Here is a 22,118-nt window from a genome sequence, read left to right as displayed (position 1 = left end):
TCCTTTTGACTCGGATCGTGTGTTATATCTATTCTTAGGAATTTGGTGGTAGTAGTGAAGATTGCACTGAGATTTGTTTTGAAAGTTGGACTAACATTGTATTGCACTGAAGACTACATTCAAATTGACTTGACATCAGAATTTTTCAGAAACCAGTTCAATTTTCTGTGTGTTATTACTAACTGAAGAACTTAATTTTTCTGTTCCCGGCATTTTACTTTTGTTTTCTTGCATCATTTTTGTTACCTGTTGCTAATTTCACTGCTCTCGCATAAAACCACAGGCAAGAGATGGACAGAAATGTTAGTTAGACACAGTTATTTTCCCTCTGTCAGAATTACTGCTTTTCTGGTCTCTGGAAAGATTCCTTGATGAGAGTCCGCTGGCAATATCATATTTTTGTTGCTCAATGCAGAGGTCTAAAAGGGAGACTAGGATGTGGAGAGAGGTACCTCCAAGCAACAATAAGAAGTCTAAGGCTAAGTGCAGACATTTGGCGGGGAGGTTAAATCAAGTTCAGAATGGCCACCTGATGTAACTTGATTCTCTCCGATGTGGACTTTACAGTCAGATCTGGTCTCAGTGATTGGAAATCAATCCAAACCCAAAACTATACAGAAGTTCTATGCACATAGACCAGTCTAAAAATTGCAGAACCTGGTCTAAAATGGACCTGGTTTGATATAATATCAGACTTGCTTGATGCAGGTTAGACCAGGGCATGGAACTTTTGTACAGTTACCTGCACCACCCCCGGACTGGGAAAGCCCAGCTGCACCCTATGCTTTTCAGACCCCTTCTGCCTGGTACTGGGCTATTTTTGCCCCCATCCTGCACACTGCTCCAAATGCCAGATTTATCAGTGTTTGCTGGTGCCAGGACCCGAACCAGTAAGTCTCAGTGCAGGGAGGGGCAGGAGGGATGGGGATGTAAATTTGTTGTGGGACCAAAAATAGCTCCTGGTTCCCACAAGCTCCATTATCCCACCCAACCGCCCCAGACCCAGCAACCCCCACGGATTGCGCTTGCCTCCCTCCTCATGTGGACACCTCTGTATCCTCAATCCCCTTTTGTTCAGGATGGAGATGTATGTAATGTTGGTCATGGGAGTTGCATGAGGTTAGAGAGATTTGATGAGTAGTATTTAGATGGGGTGTGAAATTAAGTGTTGCGTTGATTGTGTTGTTTGTTTTTTTCACCTTCTTATGGCTTCTGACGGTCAGCTATTTTGTCCTACATTCTTCGCACAGAATTAATTTTTACCCCACAGAAGCTGTACTTAGTTACGTACTCTAAATACTTAAAATTAGAGAGCAATGCTTTTATTTCTGTGTTAATGTATTGCTCTGTTTCTGGAAGGATACAGAACCAAAAAGAAAAAACATTTCAAGTAGTTTACAATATAAAGCACAATGACAATAGTGCTCCAGACTATTCGAAAGAAGGCACTTCACTAAGAACATTATTGCCCTTTTGATGGGGAATTTTAAAACTTTGGACCATCTGATGCAATGCATACATCTGAATTTTAGCAAAGAATGTTTGTCTTATTCTGCACTTCATACAAACATATACATGTGCCTCATTCTTTATATATTATTACTTTTAACATGCTGTACTTGGAACATAGGAGAGGATACTTTATTTGCATTTAAAGAGAGAGAACCAGTTAATTTTTAATTCTTAGTTAATTTTTTTTCCTCTTATGAAAGTTTTATGAAATTTTAAAGGAGAAAAAGTATTCATATCGTTTTTAAAAAGGTATCCGGAAAGATTTTTCTCTTGACTGATGCTTCTTGCAGGATTTGCAAATCAAGCACTATAGCATTATGGTATTGCAGGAAGGGTGTGGTAAAGCTAGTTTGTTTTTTGCACTTCAATCCAAGTGAAATACAATCTGCATGCTACTACTTATTGCTTCTTTTCCAAAATGTTTTGGATGTGCTTCTAATCTTGCTTTTAGTTTCTCTGCTGAAGAAATCAGGTGGAGAGTGGCTCTCCTTAGTGGTACAAGAGTTAATAGTTTATGCCCTAATTCAGTACCTTAGGAATGTGTGCGACTTGGATTTGGATCTAAACTTCATGGCCCCAATCCTGAAAACACTCATGCACATATTGAAGCATGTAGCTGGCCTTATGATTTGAATAGGACTAGTTACAGGATCTGAGACAAAATTTTACTGTGGAGTGCTGGTAGTTGATTGAAACGGTGATACAGGAGCCATTTTAGGAGGATGTATCGGAACCATTGCAAAGGACTATAACGGGACAGGATGGCACCAGCCATCTGGAAGGATGAGTTTGTTCTTTGAAGTGACTTCTTAAAATATTCAGAAAGTTAAAAAGCCAATGCTTAACAATTTTAATTGCTTCTATGATGAGCTGGAAAAGATCCACATTTTAAGCACTGGACAATGTAAAAAGGACTCGAAGCAAATTTTAACTGAGACTGATATATTTTTGTAGTGTAAGGTTCCAGCTTGGACATGATAAAAAAATACCAAACAATTTACAAGGCTAAAAGGAGGTTGTGTGGGGTTTTTTGTTTTTTGGAGGTTTTTTTGCTATTTCTGTCTACCACACAACTTGAAGTCCTTGTACATTCACTAGAGGTTCAGCTGACTTTTTAAATAAGTTTTGTTTTGACTAAATTGGAGTTGTAATTTGCATGCATGTTCTACAAGTGATGGGTAGGTGTTGGCGACAGGATATCCTCTGGCTATATAAATAATCACAAAGTAATGCATTTATGGTTTTTCAATCTGGTCAAAAAATGAATTAAATATAAACATCTCTAAATGTCCATATGGGTCAGATTCTTGATATTTCAGGGATAGAGTGAGGAAGAAGCGATGGATTAAATGATGGGTTTGAATGAGAGAAATGTTCAATCAAGGTCCTTCTTGCTTCCTAACTCTCTATATGGTTTCTTTGAGAAATAGTTTTCTTCTTTTAGTAGCAAAGAAGGAATATTGACCATGTGGATAAACTGTTCTGAAGAATAACATTTTTGTATGTGAACTGATAGCATATACTTTATTTTTTGCCTTTTCTTAGAGTTTGTCAGATGGATAGTTTAAAAGTAATAAGTAAAATGTCACTTAATTTTTGAAGAAGATGTAATGCTAAACTGATCTTGTTTTCTTTCTTTTTTCTTTTTAACTCATGAATAGAAATTACAGTGGTGCTGAAACTGAAGGACAACTTTTAAGTTCCTTCGTGCAGTATTTTGGTGATAGCTTTGAGAGGAAAGTTAAAAGAATGCCATTATTAGAAGAAACCACTCTGCCTGGGGACCAACTCCTGACTCTGCCAATTGTAATAATAGGTAGGTTTGTTCCCAGTAATTGACTTCTGTGACACTACCTTTATTTTAAAGAAATACAGATCAATTTATAATTAATAACAAATGATGAGGATCTCCAAAGTGAAAGTATTTTTTGATTGCTGTAGTTATGGTTAATTATAGTAACATTAAATATTATGTTAGATGACTAGTTACCAGTGAAATGTATTTGAATGCAAATGCTTATTGAAGGGGGGGAAGAAGTTGACCTGCAGTGTTTAGTATGATTAAATGTAGGAGTGATTTCAGCCCTGATCTGTGGTGTGAGCTACAAAATAATACTTTTTATGCCTATATGGAGTCCCACTGAGTTGGGGCTACACATTGATTTTGAATTTTGGTAACTATACTTCAGGTTTTCAGTAACTCTTTATTAATTTTTTTGTACTGCTTGTTAAAACGTCTGAGTACTGCAATTAAAATTAATGTGAAATGAAACCTATTTTCCCCAAGCCAGTTGGTTTAAATTAACCCTTTGATAAAGTCTGCAGTCCAGTAAGTAAAAGCTTGCAATATAAAACAGGCTAATTGACTAATTTAGCAATTCTCAGCTAGGTTTCCATGATACCTGCTACCCTCTAACTGCCTGGCCTTTGTGTGAGAAGGTAATTATAGTTACCTTTTATTAATTGAGTAGCACATCGTGTTAAAAAAAAAACTACGGAGGAGTGCCTAAAGCTTGAGAAAAGTTGAGAGCCAGTGGACTATGTACACCAAGGAATGAGTTCTTTAGCAGGGGACCCTCAATTGAGAGTGCCTAGGTGAGCATCTCGCACCACAAAACTGCAGAATCTTTCTTCAAAAATAGCTTAGCACATCCTAACTCAATTAACTTGATAAAGGGATACAGGAGCTGTCTTGGAGAAATAGAGCCCTCTGGCTCTCGGCTGTGGGGGCTGCCTGGCACAACTCTAGACTCGTGGGATCAGGAGCGTTGCCAGCTCCCCTTGTGGGGTTTGCTCCGTATTAGTGTCTCTGGAAAGCCAGATAGTGGAGCTCCAGACCACAGTGCAGAGGCTGCATGCCATCAGGGATGGTGAACAGGAGATTGACTCCTACTGCCAGGCCCTGCACCCCAAGAAAGAAGAGGGAAGAGCTAGGTTGCTAGCCAGGACAAGGGAGGCCAAGAGGCACTCCCATACTGTCTAGCCAGGGAATTGAACAAAGGTTGTCTCTGGCCCCAAGGTTCACTGCACCATGGTCACCACCCTTCTGGATCTCTGCAACAGGTATGAACCCCTCGCAGCACCAGTAGAGCCTGCAGAGCTGCCAGCTCCTGCGAGTGAGGAAGAAACGCAACCAGCTACCATCCCTAAGTGCAACACAGAGTGGTCATTGTGGGAGACTCCCTCCTGAGGGGGACAAAAGGATCTGTCTCCCCAACCCCTTAGCCCGGAAGGTCTGCTGCCTCCCAGGAGCCCATATCTGGGATGTGGCTGAGGGGATCTCAGAACTTATCCAGCCCTCTGACCAGTACCCCATGCTCCTTATTCATGTGGGCACAAATGACATGGCTCAGAGCAGTCGCAGTTGGGTCATGAATAACTACAGGGCTCGGGGTTGGGGACACAGGTGTTTTTTTCCTTGATCCTTCTGATTATGGGTCACAGGCTGAGGAGGAGAGACAAACTGAGGTAGTAAACAGAAGACTGCAGTGTTGGTGCCATCATGAAGGCTTTGGCTTCTACGACCACAGTCCACACTTCAGACCACTGCCCCTCTCTCCATTGGGAAGAGAGAGTCTTCACCTCAGTCCACTGGGGAAGCAGCTCTTCTCAGCCAGAATGGCTGACCTGCTTGACCAGGCTTTAAACTAAGCTGGCCGGAGATGGGCAGACAGCCATCAAAGCAAGCTCACCAAGCATCAACTGCAAAATCAGCAGGTTAGGATGCTCAAGGTAACTCACTCCTACCCTAGCCCAGGAACACAGCTTCTCCATGAGTGCAAGGAAGCCTAGGGCTTCCAACAGCATACTTACTTGCCTGTATACTAATGCCAGGAGTTTGGGGAATAAACAGAAGGAACTGGTCCTTCTGCTAAACAAAAACGACTACAATCTCATAGGAATAACAGGGACCTGATGGGACTCTTCTTGTGACTGGACTACGGGTATAAATGACTATACCCTGTACAGGAGAGATTGTACTGAAAAAAAGGGGCAGGGGTGTAGCTCTATGTGAAGGAAAGCTACACATCCCTACAAACTGAGATTGGTACCCAAGGAGAACAACTGGAGCCCCTCTAGGTTAGAATATGAGGAGAATGTAGCGAAGGGAATACAGTGGTAGGAATCTACTACAAACCTCCAAATCAGAAATAAGAGCTTGACCATGAATTCACCAGGGACCTGGGCAAGGCTGCATGCTCTCGGTGCATGGTTGTAATGGGAAACTTCAGCTACCCGGACATCTCATGGGAAGATCACTCGGCCAAATCCGATCAGTCTCAAAATTTTCTCACATGCATGGATGAGCTCTACCTGTCTCAAGCTGTTTATGGGCCAACAAGGAGTAAGGTGCTGTTGGACTTCGTACTGGCCAAAGGGGATGATCTAATCGGCAACCTAAGAATTGAAGGGATGCTGGGTGAAAGTGACCATGAGTTGATCACTTTCACTATCCATCACAAAGCTGGCAAGTCAGCTAGCAATGCAGTAGTCCTCTACTTCAGGAAAGCTGACTTTCATAAGCTCAGGAGGCTTGTTTTTGAGGCCATGATTTGATAGGGAGGGGAGTTCATGATGAGTGGTTGCTCCTTAAGGCAGCAATCCTAGAAGCACAATGAAACTCCATCCCAACCTGTAGGAAAGGTGGTAAAGGGCTCAGCAATCCCCTTCGCTCTACAGGGAACTCATGGACCTCCTATGTCTAAAGGATGGAAGCATGAATCACCATGTTGAATTTCACATTTTGTGGCATGACTATCTTTATAAGTCTGACGGTAGGAAGCTTCCAGAGTTTGTACATACCACGCCGTGTTCTGGCAGCTCCAACTAATCGGCTGTGCTGGCAAGACATATAGTGAGCCCAGAGAAGCACCAGCTGTTCCAGGGGTGATAGCAGGCAGCAGAAAGCATGGGCTTTGTCTGTATACATCTTCTGTCAGCTGCCAGGTGGCAGCAGTAGTCTTTTGTTTCTCACAGTGTTTGCATTACTCTGTCAGAAGAAGAGGGGGTTCTGGCCATAAAGATGCTATCTATGAGTTTGGGTGCACTCATACTTTCCAGAAGAATTTAAGCTTTCCAAGTGCAAACTATGAAGTGTAGACCAAACTTGAGAGGAACACCTGCCATTTCCTATCTTTCTGTGTACCATAGTTCAGGACTGTCATATGGTTATTGACCTGAGGCTGTGTACACACATTCAGATCTAGGAGAATTCTCCCAGGCTTGTTCTCGTGGTAGAAAAACTCACCCAGAGCCATATGTACAGACACTTGAACGCTGAAAATCTAGAGAGTGGAAAGCTTGCAATGCTGACACTGTGCATCTGGGGGGGGTGGTCCCTGTGGACGTATCTCAGTAGGGTCTGCAGGCTCTGCCTGCCAATAGATGACAGCAATGCATAAGGCAGCCCTGATTGGGTAACCCAGACTGCCCATGGTCATTCTGTGTTGTCAGCATCTACAGACATTCACTTTCTTGAGGAAAAACTCCCTAGGAAGTGATTTGAACCCTGGTTGTGTCCAGGTCGGGTTGTTTTTTTCCTCTGGAGCTGCCAATTTTATTCTGGGAGAAAAAGCCTGAACACTTGTGTATTTGTGGTTTCTCCTGGGAGAACAGTAAATCTCAGGAGAAACAGAATGTCTGTACGAGGCCAGAGTTGCATTAGTTTCAGTAACTGTACATCATGTGGAGAGAGAAGTGAGCTATGTTAGTCTGAGGCTAGTCAGAAGGCAAGGTAGAAGTACCTGTGCTCTGCATTTCTTCTACCTTCATAGTAGGGCAGTGCTGAAAACAAATGTAGCTACCTTGACTTCTACCAGTGAAAAATACACACTAATATCTAAAGTATGTCTTAGTGCTATTTAATCAGATATTTTATACCTGGAAACCTCTTAACATGATCTTCACAGCAGATAGCTTATCTGTAATATGTGGCTGTCACACTTAAGAGCTCTTAAAAGAAAACAAACTAAAATGAATTAATACTGAAGTAAGAGAGAATAAAAGTTTGACAAAACCTGTACATTGTTCTACTTTATGATCTTTCTCCAATGCTGCCCCTCCTGATCAAAATAGTCTGCCTGATTATGTGTATGCTGTAGTCTCTCTGTCCTTATATTCTTTATTAAAACAATTCCCCTTCCCACTATTGTTTCCACTGCATCAACACACTAAAAGTAGTAATAATAAAACCCTAATGTGGTACTTCCAGTATGCGAGCAATTTATCTCGTGGCTCTATTGCCCTTTCTTTAATCTCCCCCTCTCAGCATTACCTACCTTATGTTTGATTTCAAACTTTATTCTGCAAACCCTTATTAATTCAGATACACCTTACTCAGGTAGTGCTGTTAAGATCAAATTGGGTTTTAAGATAATGATTTAAAAATTACTTTCTTTTACCAATGTGATAACAGTACTTTGGGTTTTATTACCAAGATTTGGTATGGTGTTGGGCAGTTTGCTAGTTTATTATTAAACATGCATGTGAAGAATGACAGGAGAAGGGGGGGGCAGCAGGGATGGAGCCCTGGGTCTGACCCCCCGCTACAATGAAGGTGCTCCTGCCTTTCCTTAGCTGGCCCCTCCGCTTTTAAAATGCTCTACCTAATTTTTTTATTTTTGCCTCTGTGAAGGTGAGGTGGAGGGAGATGCTGCGCGGGAGGCTGCTAGAGGTGGCGGGGCTGACAGAGGGGATCCTGCCATTCCTCAGCTGGCCCTGCCACTTGTAACGTGCTTGTGCCAGTTTATTTTTTTGCCATGTGTGGAAGTGGGGCAAAGGGAGCTGCTGCACCGGAAGTTGCGGGAGGCAGCGCTGGCAGAGGGGGCTCCCATTTTAACTCAGCTGGCCCCAGCCCGCGCAGTCAATTGGCTCATGTGCGGTTGGGCAAAAGTATTACAGACTGTCAGACGGACACACACACAGACAAACTAAAATCATAATTATTCTAATTTTATTATATTAGAATAATACATTTTTAGTATAATCTTGGCACATATAAAGTTATATGTAAATAGATTCGTGGACACTAGAGCTGGAAGGGACCTCAGAAGATCATTGAGTCCAGCCTCTTGCCCCAGGGGCAGGAAGTCAGCAGGGATCATAGGATCCCAGCAAGATAAGCATCCAAATGTCTCTTGAAGGCGTTCAAAGTAGGTGCTTGAACCACATCCGGTAGCAGTCTATTCCAAACCTTGGGGGCTCGGACAGTAAAAAAGTTCTTCCTTATAGTTTCGTAGTTGGTAGGGTCGGAAGGGACCTGAGCAGATCATCAAGTCTGACCCCTGAACTTTGATTATGCATGTGGCTCTCCTCTGCACTCTCTCAAGCTTCTCCACATCCTTTCTGAATGGTGGAGCCCAAAACTGGATGCAGTACTCTGGCTGTGGCCTCACCAAGGCCAAGTACAATGGGAGAATGACGTCCTGGGATTTGCTCAAGAAGCATTTATGGATGCAAGCCAGCATTTTGCTCGCTTTACTAACCGCAGCATCACATTGAAGGCTCGTGTTCATCTTGTGGTCAGTCATGACCCCCAAGTCCCATTCGTCCATAGTGCTAGCCAGCATGGCACTGCCAAGCCTATAAGCATGCTCTAGGTTTTTGCTCCCAAGGTGGAGAACCTTGCCTTTTTCAGTGTTAAACACCATCAGGTTCTTATCCGCCCATTTCCTGAGCCTGTCAAGGTCTGCCTGGATCAGGTGTGGATGCTTTACCCACCAGAGTTTAGTATCATCGGCGAACTTGGCTAGTCTGCTTCTGCAAGGAGAAATCCAGGGCAGCCTAAGGGCCAAAAGGGGAGCACATAAAAAGTGGAAACAGGGTGAGATCACTAAAGATGAATATACCTCCTCTGCTCGTGCTTGTAGGGAGGCAGTTAGGCGGGCCAAAGCTACCATGGAGCTGAGGATGGCAACCCAAGTAAAAGACAACAAGTTTTTTAGATATATTGGGAGTAAAAGGAAGGCCCAGGGAGGAATAGGACCACTGCTAAATGGGCAGAAACAATTGGTGACAGATAGGGGGGACAAGGCTGAACTCCTCAACGAGTTCTTTGCCTCAGTGTTGCTAAGTGAGGGACACGACAAGTCTCTCACTGGGGTTGTAGAGAGGCAGCAGCAAGGCGCCAGACTTCCATACGTAGATCCTGAGGTGGTGCAGAATCATTTGGAAGAACTGGATGCCTTTAAATCGGCAGGCCCGGATGGGATCCATCCGAGGGTGCCGAAGGCACTGGCCGACATCATTGCAGAGCCACTGGCAGGAATATTCGAACGCTCGTGGCGCACGGGCCAAGTTCCGGAGGACTGGAAAAGGGCCAACGTGGTCCCCATTTTCAAAAAGGGGAGGAAGGAGGACCTGGGCAACTATAGGCCAGTCAGTCTCACCTCCATCCTTGGCAAAGTCTTTGAAAAAATTATCAAGGCTCATATTTGTGAGAGCCTGGCAGGGCAAATTATGCTGAGGGGAAACCAGCACGGGTTCGTGGCGGGCAGATCGTGCCTGACTAATCTAATCTCTTTCTATGACCAGGTTACGAAACGCCTGGACACAGGAGGAGGGGTGGATGTCGTATACTTAGACTTCAGGAAGGCCTTCGATACGGTATCTCACCCCATACTGATGAACAAGCTAAGAGGCTGTGATGTGGATGACTGCACAGTCCGGTGGGTGGCGAATTGGCTAGAGGGTCGCACCCAAAGAGTCGTGGTGGATGGGTCGGTCTCGACCTGGAAGGGTGTGGGCAGTGGGGTCCCGCAGGCTCGGTCCTTGGACTGATACTCTTCAATGTCTTCATCAGCGACTTGGACAAGGGTGTCAAATGTACTCTGTCCAAGTTTGCAGATGACACAAAGCTATGGGGAGAAGTGGACACGCCGGAGGGCAGGGAACAGCTGCAGGCAGACCTGGATAGGTTGGACAAGTGGGCAGAAAACAACAGGATGCAGTTCAACAAGGAGAAATGCAAAGTGCTGCACCTAGGGAGGAAAAATGTCCAGCACACCTACAGCCTAGGGAATGACCTGCTGGGTGGCACGGAAGTGGAAAGGGATCTTGGAGTCCTAGTGGAATCCAAGATGAACATGAGCCGGCAGTGTGACGAAGCCATCAGAAAAACCAATGGCACTTTATCGTGCATCAGCAGATGCATGACGAATAGATCCAGGGAGGTGATACTTCCCCTCTATAGGGTGCTGGTCAGACCGCAGTTGGAGTACTGTGTGCAATTCTGGGCGCCACACTTCAAGAAGGACGCAGATAACCTGGAGAGGGTCCAGAGAAGGGCAACTTGTATGGTCAAGGGCCTGCAGACCAAGCCCTACGAGGAGAGACTAGAGAAACTGGACCTTTTCAGCCTCCGCAAGAGAAGGTTGAGAGGCGACCTTGTGGCTGCCTTTAAGTTCATCACGGGGGCACAGAAGGGAATTGGTGAGTATTTATTCACCAAGGCGCCCCCGGGGCTTACAAGAAATAATGGCCACAAGCTAGCAGAAAGCAGATTTAGATTGGACATTAGGAAGAACTTCTTCACAGTTCGAGTGGCCAAGGTCTGGAACGGGCTCCCAAGGGAGGTGGTACTCTCCTCTACCCTGGGGGTCTTCAAGAGGAGGTTAGATGAGTATCTAGCTGGGGTCATCTAGACCCAGCACTCTTTCCTGCTTATGCAGGAGTTCGGACTCGATGATCTATTGACGTCCCTTCCGACCCTGACATCTATGACACCTATGTCTACGTTACTAATGAAGATGTTAAATCGTATACATCCAAGGACAGAGCATTGAGGGACTCCACTGTTCACAGCGTGCAATGAAAATTGACTTCCATCAACCACCATCCTCTGGGTCCTATCGTAGAACCAATTCCCCAGCCAAAAGATCGCTGTGAGGCCGAGGCCACGGTTAGCCAGTTTTGCCAAGAGGTGATCATGGGATACCAGATTAAAGGCTTTTTGAAAGTCAGAATATATGACATCAATCTCTTCTCCCTTGTTCAGGTGATAGGTCACTGGGTCGTAAAAGGAAATGAGATTGGTCAAGCAAGACCTAGCCGTAACAAACACATGCTGGCTATCCATCAGGGTGTTGCCATCAGCCAGTCTGTTAATAATGGCCTCTTTGATAATCTTTTCCAAGACCTTCCCCGGGACAGAGGTCAGGCTGATGGCCCTGTAGTTTGCCAGATCCACTTTCCTCCCTTTCTTGAAGGTAGGCACCACATTGGCCTTCTTCCAATCTTTGGGCACTTCACCGGAGCGCCAGGAGTTTTTGAAGATCCGTGCCGGGGGCTGAGCTATAATGCTAGCCAGCTCCTTGAGCACCCTGTTGTGTAAGCTGTCAGGGCTGGCTGACTTGAAGGTATCCAGCCTCTCAAGGTGTTCCTTCATGAGGTCAGCATTGATGGAGGATAAGGACTCTCCCTCATCCGGGCCTCCATGTCCCGTAATGGGCAGGGGTGTCCCATGGGATTGGTGAAAAACTGACACAAAGTACCCATTTAGCAAGTTTGCTTTTTCCTAGGTGTCAGTTGTCCCATTTGGTTTAGCAGGGGTCCAATGTTGTCCTTGCTTTTTCTCCAGCTTCCCACATATCTAAAAAAGGACTTTTTATTGTCCTTGATACTTGTAGCTAGTTGGAGTTCCTTTGCAGCCTTGGCTTTCCTGGTTCACCCCCTGCAGGTCCAGACCAGTGCAGAGTATTCCTCCTTGGAGGTGGATCCTGCCTTCCATCCTTTGTAGGTCTTTCTTTTTAGATGCAGGAGGTCCGCTAGTTCCCTGGAGAGCCGAGGGGGCTGCTGTGCCGTTTTGCTGCCTTTCCTCCAAGACGGGATAGACTGCTTGCGCATCCAGGATTGCTCCCTTGAGGAGCAACCACTTGTCCTGAACTCCCATCCCGTTCGGGTGGTGGCCTTTTAGGGCCTCACTGACAAGCCTCCTGAACTTGTCAAAGTCAGCTTTCTTGAAGTCGAGGACTTCTGTATTGCTGACTGACTTACCAGCTTTACTGCGGATGGTGAAGGTGATCAGCTCATGGTCACTGTCACCCAGCTTCTCTACGATCAAAATGGGGGAGGGGAAGCCTGTAATAACTTAATTCATAAGATCAAATAATTTTTCCTATAAAAATGCCCTTTCTATTAGAAGAATTTTCCCCTTTTATAAAATTCTCTAAAATATACTAAGTAGTCATCATAAATTTGAAAATCCTATTTTCAAAGGGAAATTTAGCTCCTATTTTCATTAACTAATACTGGATGTTACTGCAGATACGTAACAGATGACATCTAAGGGCAACTTTACATGCGTTCTAGAGTGAAGGGTGGCATTTTAATAATTAAAATGCCCTCGGTATCTTAGGGGTTTAGATTGTAGCCGTGTTGGCCTAAGGACATAGGCAGACAAGTTCCTTGGGTGAATTTGATACCTTTTTATTAGACCAACCCAAATAGTTGGAAGGAATCCAGGAAGAGCACACACCAACTGCTGAAACTTCCTAGCCTGACAAAGGGTTTTTGAACCCGAAAGCTTGCTTAATAACTATTCTCCAACTATTTGGGTTGGTCTAATAAAAGATATCAAATTCACCCAAGGAACCTTGTCTGCCTCGGTGTCTTATGTATTCAGTGTCCCACACTTCAAAATGATGGTGGGGGCATTAGAACATGTTGGAGCAAGTGTCAGGCATGTGTGTAAGTGCCCTAAGAGTGTAATAAATAGAACAAATTGCAACACCCAGGAACATCTTATTCTAGAATGGAATTTAACCTAAACCTATTACAAGGAATTGAGAGAGGTAATCTTGCTCCTTTGGATTAGGGCAATAGAGGTAATCTGTCATTCGGTTAGCAAATCTATTCCCTCATATTCCAGGTTTTTAAGAGACTGGGAGACAGCGGAACAACTGGGTTTAGAAAATGTGAAAGTTTCAGCAAATGCTAAATTTCAAGATGGAGCCTTAAGTCTAGAGAGTTTTCTGTGCTGAACAAAAAAAGCATTACTGTTTTCCCCAGACTACTGTTCATTGCCTTATAAACAAAGAGCATTCTTCAGTTTTCATCTGAATGACAAGCCTTTGTTTCAATTTTTACATTAATTGATTAACAAGCTTAGGTATTTGCATTGCAGTGTATTAATTCGTAGTGTGGATGTTTTAAATTAAAGATTGTAGAAGTGGATCTTTGTTCAGCTACAGTTATAATTTAAGAAAGAGGGAAAATGTTTACATTATTTGGATAAGAAGCTCTTCAAGTACAGTCAATAATAAATAATATGGATACTGGGAGTATAATTATGACAGTATTACCCAGGTCTTCCAATTGGGATTCCAGTACTCTGGGGATAGCATGTTTGTTTGAAGATGCAGTTCTTGCCAATCTAAAATATTTAAACTTGGAGGAAATGTTTATATTTGGCTCCTTCTATAATACATGGTTAATAAAATCAAGGGATAAGTTGTATTACAGTTGCATTGTGCATGAGATCTATTTTTTTTCCCTGGGAATGATTAAGTGCAGTCCTATTATGGGGGTACTTTTGTAGTGCAGAAGAGATCTTGATGTTTCCCACCAGTTGACTTACTGGTATTTAAGCAGGAAGGTTATACACTGTCACTTACAATAGAAGTCCCTCTCACTTTTCTTTTTACTTATATGCTGGCATCTGCTTCAGGCTATTTTGTTTTAATTTCAGCCATAATAGTTCGGTTGTTCCTAAGAGCGAAGTTTAAGAGTAGGTTGGGACAAGGAAAGATGAGCTGGACAGGAAAAAGGAAAAGTCACTGGCAAAGACAAAGGGGCAGGCTGAGACTGAATTTAAACAAAGCTTGAACTAGGAGGTGTGACAAGGGTTTGGGGGAAGTCGGGAGCTGGTTATGGACACAACTGGACAAGAGAACTGAGACTAAGTAGTAATGTGTAGGGGAGGAGGGGAAACAGGTCCATCAGGAGTTGTGGTCCTCAAGAGAACTACATTATTTGGTTGAATAATGAACCAGTAGTTTTGTGTAGTGAAGAAGAGCCTGGAATCAAGTAGCAAAAGGAGACTCAGAATATAAGATTAGGATTTTTTTTGGCAGGGAAACTGGGACTGGCCAAGGGATGAGAATAAAGTTATAGTAAAAAGCCTATGTTAGAGAAGAGACAGGACTGAGATGGGGACAGGTAGAACATGACAAGGGAGAAAAACCTCATATTTGGGAGGGAGCAGACAAAATAAGTCTGTCTACTAGAGGAGACTCCTTTCAAGAACTGAAAGATTCATGGATTTCCCCTTTTGATAATAAATTTTTTTTCAAAGTGTGTTTCATTCAACCTTTTTTACAGGTCTATATAAAGGATAAGTGCCATAGTCAAGCCCATGAAGACATGTAGTAATTCGGTGTTCAGAGCAGGGTTTGAAAAATGTGCAGTAAATATTGCACAGGGCGTGTACCTTCAAGAATGAGAATAAAAAAATATTGGAAGATATTCATTAGGTGAATGCTGCATATTTTGTGCAAGTGCTGAGGGCAATGGTCTGGTGGGAGAAAAGTCATATATGCTATCGTGTGCTTGAACTGCACATAAGGTTCCCCAGGCTTTTCCTGCCTTAAGGCTTGGCTTTGTACCCTCAGTATTCTTTTTATCTGGTTTTGGTGTGTATGCATCTGTTATGGTGGTTTCTAAATGTTAATCATGTCAAAATCCCATATTGTTTAATACAACTGAAAATGCAATAAATATCTGTATCTGATACTAAATCTGATGATAGATACAGGTTCCTATCTATATTACCACTTCTATCATATAGTAATCCATTTGAAAACAGCTATTTTTAACCTGTTCTGATTTATATTAAAGTTATGGTATTGATAGGGTACAATATCATTCTATAAACTATTGGAAAAGGGATTCAGGAAGATGTTAAAATAGACCTTTTTTGCTGCTTTTATTAGTTTTCAAACTAAGCCCTGGCCACCCCATCAGCTAACTAACATACATCTTGGCCATAGCTAATATTTATGCTAATGTGCTGAGCTTAGTACTCATTTTGCTTCCAAGTGTTGTTTGATTCCATTTATTTCCCCCATCTGTTTGTATCCATCTGTCATTCATTGGTCTTACCCTTGCATTCTGAGCCCTTTGCATCAGGGACCAATTGCTCTGCACTTTCATAGTGCCTAGTACAGCGAGGTCCCGGCATTGAGAAAGCAAATAATCTGCTAATTATAAAAGGAAGGACAAATAGGCAAACTTGGGCTACTGGTCACCTGTCATTGTTACATTGACTGTGAGATTTGAGTTGTGAATTTTTTTCTAAGTTTTTCTAGGAATTAACATGAAGTCAGATATATGACAGTTTTTCATAGGTTTGTTGAATAGTTTTGATGGATAGTTTATGTGAAAGAGACTTGGTTGGTAGCTGATGTAAATATCTTTAAAAATGTAACTACATTTTTTCTCTTTTCAACCAGCTATTCTTCTGTACCACTCAAAAATATTCTGCTGAGATATTTTTGAAAAGGCCCTTTGTAATAGAACTTGAAGTAAACTTTTCTACTCATAGTAAGCTTTTCTTGAACAAGGACCTTGTATGCCTTACACGTTATTGTGGTGCTACAAAAGAAATAGCAAGATAATTACATAATTTACAAACATTAGTTTCTGTAATATGATTCATGACATTTTTGTTAGAATATTAACAACTTCTTTTTTAAAATAGGGAATGGACCTTCAGGTATTTGCCTTTCTTATATGCTGTCTGGATACAGGCCATATTTGTCTCCTGAAGCTATACATCCAAATCCCATTTTGCACAATAAATTAGAAGAAGCTAGGCATCTATCTATTGTTGATCAAGTAAGTTTGTGTCTTTCTTTTTTTCTAAGCCCTTTAGCCTGTTTTGATTTTCTTTTAAAATGTTAAATTAATACGGTAGTAGACTCTTCCTTTTATGCATTTCCTTAGCATAGGTCTGTGCTGATTTAACATAAGTAGAGCTGTTGGCACGTACTTAACCCACAAAGAATTTTTAGACTCACAGTAATCTTAATCTTTGAGAGGTTTGTGGTATAAGCATAATAGTGGAAGCCAGGAGCTCTCATTGTGGTCTGAAGCAAATTGTGGGGTCTTTCTTCCATGTCCTTCCCCAGTAAAATGAAGATATTTGTTAGGCTCCCCCAGAAGGTATTATAGCACTTGAAAGTAAAACATGCTAAATTTAATTATAAGAATTACAAGCCCAGAAACTGAAGCCAGCTTCTCTGCAAGGATTCAGCAAGCTTTATTTGATGAACGTAAAATAGATTAACAAGCTTTTCATCAACTTTTAACACTGCTTTCTTTGCACAAAATAACATTAAGCTTTTTGGCTTAAATTCAGTTCTGATATAAAACCCTGCACTGCTGAGTAAGTTATATTTTATACTTACTTAGACAAAACCTGAATCTAATTGATAACAATACTCACTTACTGTAGGATATAGTGCTTAGTTGAGTCTGTACTCTCACGTTGACAAACATATTCCACTGTGCTGGTTTTAATTCATAGAACTTGGGGGAAGAGTGGAAGAATAACCTGGGCACAGGAAAAGAGAAGTATGAATTTTGTATCAGTAGCTGAAAAGTTGTAGGTTTGTTCTTTTTAACCAGGCAGAACGCAAGGTAGATTTGCACCTTCATATATTAACTAAATCAGAGGTGTATAACATAAGCTTTCTTAAGTAGAAGGCTTACTTTATCTAATCCTGTGAAGGGGCTGCAGGAAGCACAGCTGCTAAATTTAAAACCAGTTATTAGAATACAAAGGGTAGGGAAGTGTGGGAGGAAAAAGAGGGAAGACTGCTGAGAAAGGAGAGATGGGTAATGGAGAGAAAAACAAAGCAGGTAGCTCATTTACTATTGTAACCCATGACATTTTACAGGTAGTACCATGAGTTATAATGATCCCCCAGACCCAACAGATGTTTGCTATTGGGAGATCAAACTGCTATTTAAAGCGGCTTCGTTCTCCCATAGCAACACCCCTCCACCTTCCTAGCCCAGGCACTGTTTTCAGAATAGGAGAGGGGAAAGGGAGCGAAGGGAGCTTGTTTTGGGGATTGCCCAGACAGTGCTGGAGGGTGGGGTGGTTGGATTGGAGCCTCTGCACCTTGGGAGGAGGGGGTCCAATCCACTCACTCCACCTTCCAGCACTAGCTGAAAAAACCCACACCAGACTTCCTCTTCCCCCTTCCCATTCTGAAGACAGCACTAGGAGAAGGGCTGAGCTGCAGGCTTGTCCAGGGGTGCTGGGGGTGTGTGGCTCCCCACCATTGCACATACCCCTGGGGGAGGCATGAGGGCATGTGCCCCCGCTGGATTCTGCACAGGGTGGAGGCAGGCTGCTCACTGGGCTCTATGCCCTGCTGCCGTTGCCTCAGGAGCTGCGTGTGACACCATGTGCCTCCCGCGTATTGGCTGTGCTGTGTCCTCTGCCCGCCTGGCGACAGGAGGTACAACTAGTGTTGCACACAGCTTCTGAAACAATGGCAGTGGGACACACAGCCCAGTGGGCAGCCTGCCTCCCCCCTGCATACACCTGGGGCGGCAGGTGCCTCCCATGCCTCCCCTAGGGTGTGCACAGTGGCAGGAGCCCCCCCAGCACTTCTGGATGAGCCACTCAGGGCTCGAACCGTCCCACAGCCAGGCCGGGGGCCCCACTCATCCCTGCCTCTGCCCCACTCCGTCCCTCACCATGAGGCCTTGGTCTGCCCCACACCCCTTCCCCCCAACATACTTACTTACCTGCTGGGTGCTGCTCCACATGCAGCCAGCCTGCATTCCTGGCCACCTGCAGCTGGCTGTCTGTGTCTATGTGTGCCACTTGCCCCATACCTCTCACAGGTTGTCTGCGTACCACTTATGGTACGCGTACAAGAATTTGGGAACCACTGCTGTAGAGCACTTTCAGGGGCCAGATCAGGTGAAAATTGTCACTTCTGTCTGCACCTTCACAGACGTATGATTTTATAATGGCTAATCCAGGTCATGGGATAAGAATCCATAGGCTCAGTTTAGAGCATATTTAACACAATCCAATCTATGGATGAGTTCTTGTTCCTTAATTTTCCGTTCAAGTTCATTTCTTAAGTTTTGCTGTCTAAGAAGACCCACTCTGAGGTCAGCAATGGAATGTCCAAGGAGCTTAAAGTATTTTGCCTTTCTAGTGCTACTGTCAGATCAGTGTTCTTTAATTCTTATGAGTATGGATTGCCCCATCTGTCCAATATAGATAGCAGAAGGGCACTGTAAGCAGTTGATGGTTTATATAATATTGGTTAAGGTGCAGGTGAATGAACTTTGGATGAACTGGAAAATAGGTTTTATTTGGTCCAGTGATTATGTTGTCTATGTTAATGAGGGGGCACAGCTGACATCTGGGTCTGAAGCAAGGTCTGGTGCTTTTAACATAATTCAGTATGTCAGCATTGTAGGCATTAAAGTCTTGCTGCTAGATTTGTGGTGGGAAAGCCAGTTCCTGGCTACAGATACTCTGTATGCTTCTGTCGTTTAGCAGCCACAGAGTATCATCGTTTTTTTTGGAGAACAATACATCACCTTTCCTTATCTGCTAAGAGGAAATATCTATAAAATACCTAAAACCTATGAATAGCATTTAAATAAAATAGGAAGACCACTTCCTGTCTAGTTATCCTAACATGATGATATAAAATAGGGCTGGCCAGCTGATGGCCTACCAGTTGCATGTGGCCCATGAAGGCTTTAATTTATAGCTCTCAGGCTTCTGGTCTGATCACTGCACCTTCAGTGTTCCTGCTGCCACTGGGGGTCTCTGAGCCCCTCATTCCTCCTGCAGCTTCTGCTTCCTCTCCCCATTCTTGGAGATGGGACAGCACAGCCTGTGGGAGTCCAAGGAGCCTGCAGCCTGTGAGGCTCACAGTGTTTCAGGGTCTAACCCCCAAGTTATGCAGCAATCATGGTGTGTAGTCCTGGGGACATGCAGCCCCTGGCCACTGAGAAGTTGGACACCTATGATGAGACAGCAGATTTCTAAAATCTTCCTTACTTTGCGTTATGGAACTGGAATTATTGGAAATCCCAGATATTCCTTTTTAAGAGGAACAGACCATCTTCTTAAAAATGATGCTTCCTCTCAAAGTTTTCCTAGTGAAATGTATTTCAGTTAAGTTAAAATGTGTTCCCAGGGTTTAGTCTGCCCTCAGTTGTCTCTTGATAGTTTTCCAATGTTGGCTTGTCTTGCTAGGTTTGGGGTTAGGAAGGAATTTTTGTCTAGCTCTGACTGGTTTTCTTTTTTATTGCATCACCTAGTCCTCCTTTCTAGGATCTTCTGTCACTGCTGTGTTTGTATTCTCTCCCTCTCCCTCCTGTTCTTTCCCTGTGGCATGTTGCCAGGTTTGGGATGATTTTTCTCCATCTCCAATAAGGTGCTTTTTCAGTCATGATGTTGAAAAAGGTGAGAGTAGTTCGTTCTCTCTCTCTCTGGAACTTTTAGAAAATGGCTTGCCTCTGAACATGGGATGGGGCATAATAGTCAAGGACGCTTGTTCTAGTCCTGGATTCTTACATTATGGAAGATGCCCCATAGGAAATATTTTAACCCAAAAGTAACCAATTTACTGTGGGTTTCTTTTAATTTTTCATCTTTTAACAGTGACTTTCTATTAGAGTTCTCTTATGCACATCAGAATCCTATACTGTGTAGTAAGAACTGTATTACCAAAGAACTCTTTTTGCCTGATTTAGGATTTGGAATACTTGTCTGAAGGACTTGAAGGACGCTCTTCTAATCCCGTGGCAGTACTTTTTGATACACTGCTTCATCCAGAGGCTGACTTTGGATATGACTACCCACCAGTTCTGCATTGGAAGCTAGAACAACATCACTATATCCCACATATAGTGCTTGGCAAAGGTCCACCTGGTGGGGCTTGGCATGTGAGTAATTTTTGAAAAAAAATTCAAATCCTACGATTTGAATGTCATATTTTTAGTCTCTTATGTGGTTTTGATTCCTAGATGGTAATGAATTGCAGGTTTTGCCATTCATCTGAAACCCAGGTTCTTTACAAAGAACCAAAAAAGCAGAGGGAGAAGGGGGAAGGAAAAATCAAGGAAATCAATGTTGTAGGCAAATTTTAATTCACAAGAACCAACCAGATTGTTGACTTAACAGTTGCAAATATTAATCAAGCTTTTAAAAGTAATCCTGGGGTTCCATATTTTTGCCTGTCTTGTTAATAAATGAGATTAATTTGCAGACTTCTTTGTCACTTATAAAAGGAACCTGTTCTTTCAAGTCCCACACATGTTCATTTAACTGTTAAAAAGTTTTATATAGGGTTTTTCATATTTTAAAAATATTAAATGTTAATACAAATATAGCAGCACTTCACAAATTCCTTTAAATTAGAAAAGGAAACTGTCAATATGTTGGCAAAAGCACAAGCATTATGCCTAAGAAATGTCTTTAAATTGGATGTTGGGGTCACTGAAGGGAGAGGGTTAAATTAAAAATGGGGGGGGCAGTTCATAATATTTTGATTTCCATCAAGTGATGTAATACTCTTCTACTCTTTATTTTGAATTTATCTTCCATAAAAGAAATCTTCCTTTTGTCCTGATCACTTAACATTTTGTTAATTTTAAATTACCCAAATGTGTGTGCTTGGTGGGGGTTTTTTGGGGGTGGGGGGCTTGTTTGTTTGTTTTTAATAGAATTGTGGTTGTATCCCTTTGAGGCATTATTGGAATAAACTTTTGGTGGACTTATATTGTATGTCATGTTAATGATGAAAGAGAACTGTCTGTCTCTTTTTTTTGCTTAAAATCAAAAATATGTTCTGAGGGTCTTGGAAAACCACATACTGCAGAAAGAACCCATCTTCTCTTGGGCATTCCTCCTTGTGTCATCACTAGGTGGCAAGGACTGCAGCAAGAGAAAGAGGCTGTTTAGTCCATCTGAAGACAAGCCTCTATGAGGAGTGATTCTTAAACATTTTCAGAGTCTGGATCATTGATGTGGGAAGTGTTGTATTAACTAATTCCTCTCTAATTTGGTGATGTGGACAACTTCATCTGCTTGCAATCATCACTTCCCTATGTGAATTTTATCAGTTCATTTTAATTGCATGAAAAAGTAGTAAAATTTGGTACATTTCTGTAGATTTTTTTTTATCCTAGTTTAGCAACTGGAAATTAGAAGGAGAGTTAGTTTTTGTGCAATGTGCCAGTTCTTTAATCCACTAAAACTAGGTTCAGCCTTGGGCTTTTTGCCTGCCTATATTGATTCAATCTTCACAGGTTGGTTTAAGCTTGCATAGATTGAATCGATAAGCAAGTGAACAGACATTCACTTTTGATTCTGGAAATGCAGCCACATGCCTGTAGAAGCTGGGGAGTGCTAGAGCATACCTCCTTCAGCTGAAGCAGACAGTTTGGGCCAAGACTAGCCTGCCCACCTCGGGGGGCGGGGTTGTTGGGAAGGTACAAGGCATCCTGGGATACTGGGGGACTGTGAGTTAACTTAAATCCAGAGGGGATCTGGGACAGAAAAGTTCAGTAAACCAATTTAAGCTCAATCAATTAAATCTGATACCGTATCTATCCAGGTT

At 42.8% G+C, this 22,118-nt stretch overlaps 1 protein-coding gene across 2 annotated transcripts in view; it reads left to right on the top strand.

The window, feature by feature from the left end:
• The window catches only part of OSGIN2 (oxidative stress induced growth inhibitor family member 2), a 43,513-nt gene that overhangs the window by 2,442 nt on the left and 18,953 nt on the right, over window positions 1-22,118 (top strand). For both annotated transcript variants that reach the window (XM_014610192.3, XM_019486667.2), the window contains exons 2-4: window positions 3,174-3,328; window positions 16,208-16,344; window positions 20,251-20,442. In XM_014610192.3, the coding sequence (XP_014465678.2) occupies window positions 3,174-3,328; window positions 16,208-16,344; window positions 20,251-20,442 (484 nt within the window). The remainder of the gene's footprint in view (window positions 1-3,173; window positions 3,329-16,207; window positions 16,345-20,250; window positions 20,443-22,118) is intronic.

This window comes from Alligator mississippiensis, chromosome 3 (genome assembly GCF_030867095.1).
Source record: "Alligator mississippiensis isolate rAllMis1 chromosome 3, rAllMis1, whole genome shotgun sequence".
Classification (NCBI taxonomy): Eukaryota; Metazoa; Chordata; order Crocodylia; family Alligatoridae; genus Alligator; species Alligator mississippiensis.
Note: the sequence above shows the minus strand (reverse complement) of the source record. Positions and strands in the feature narration are given on the sequence as shown.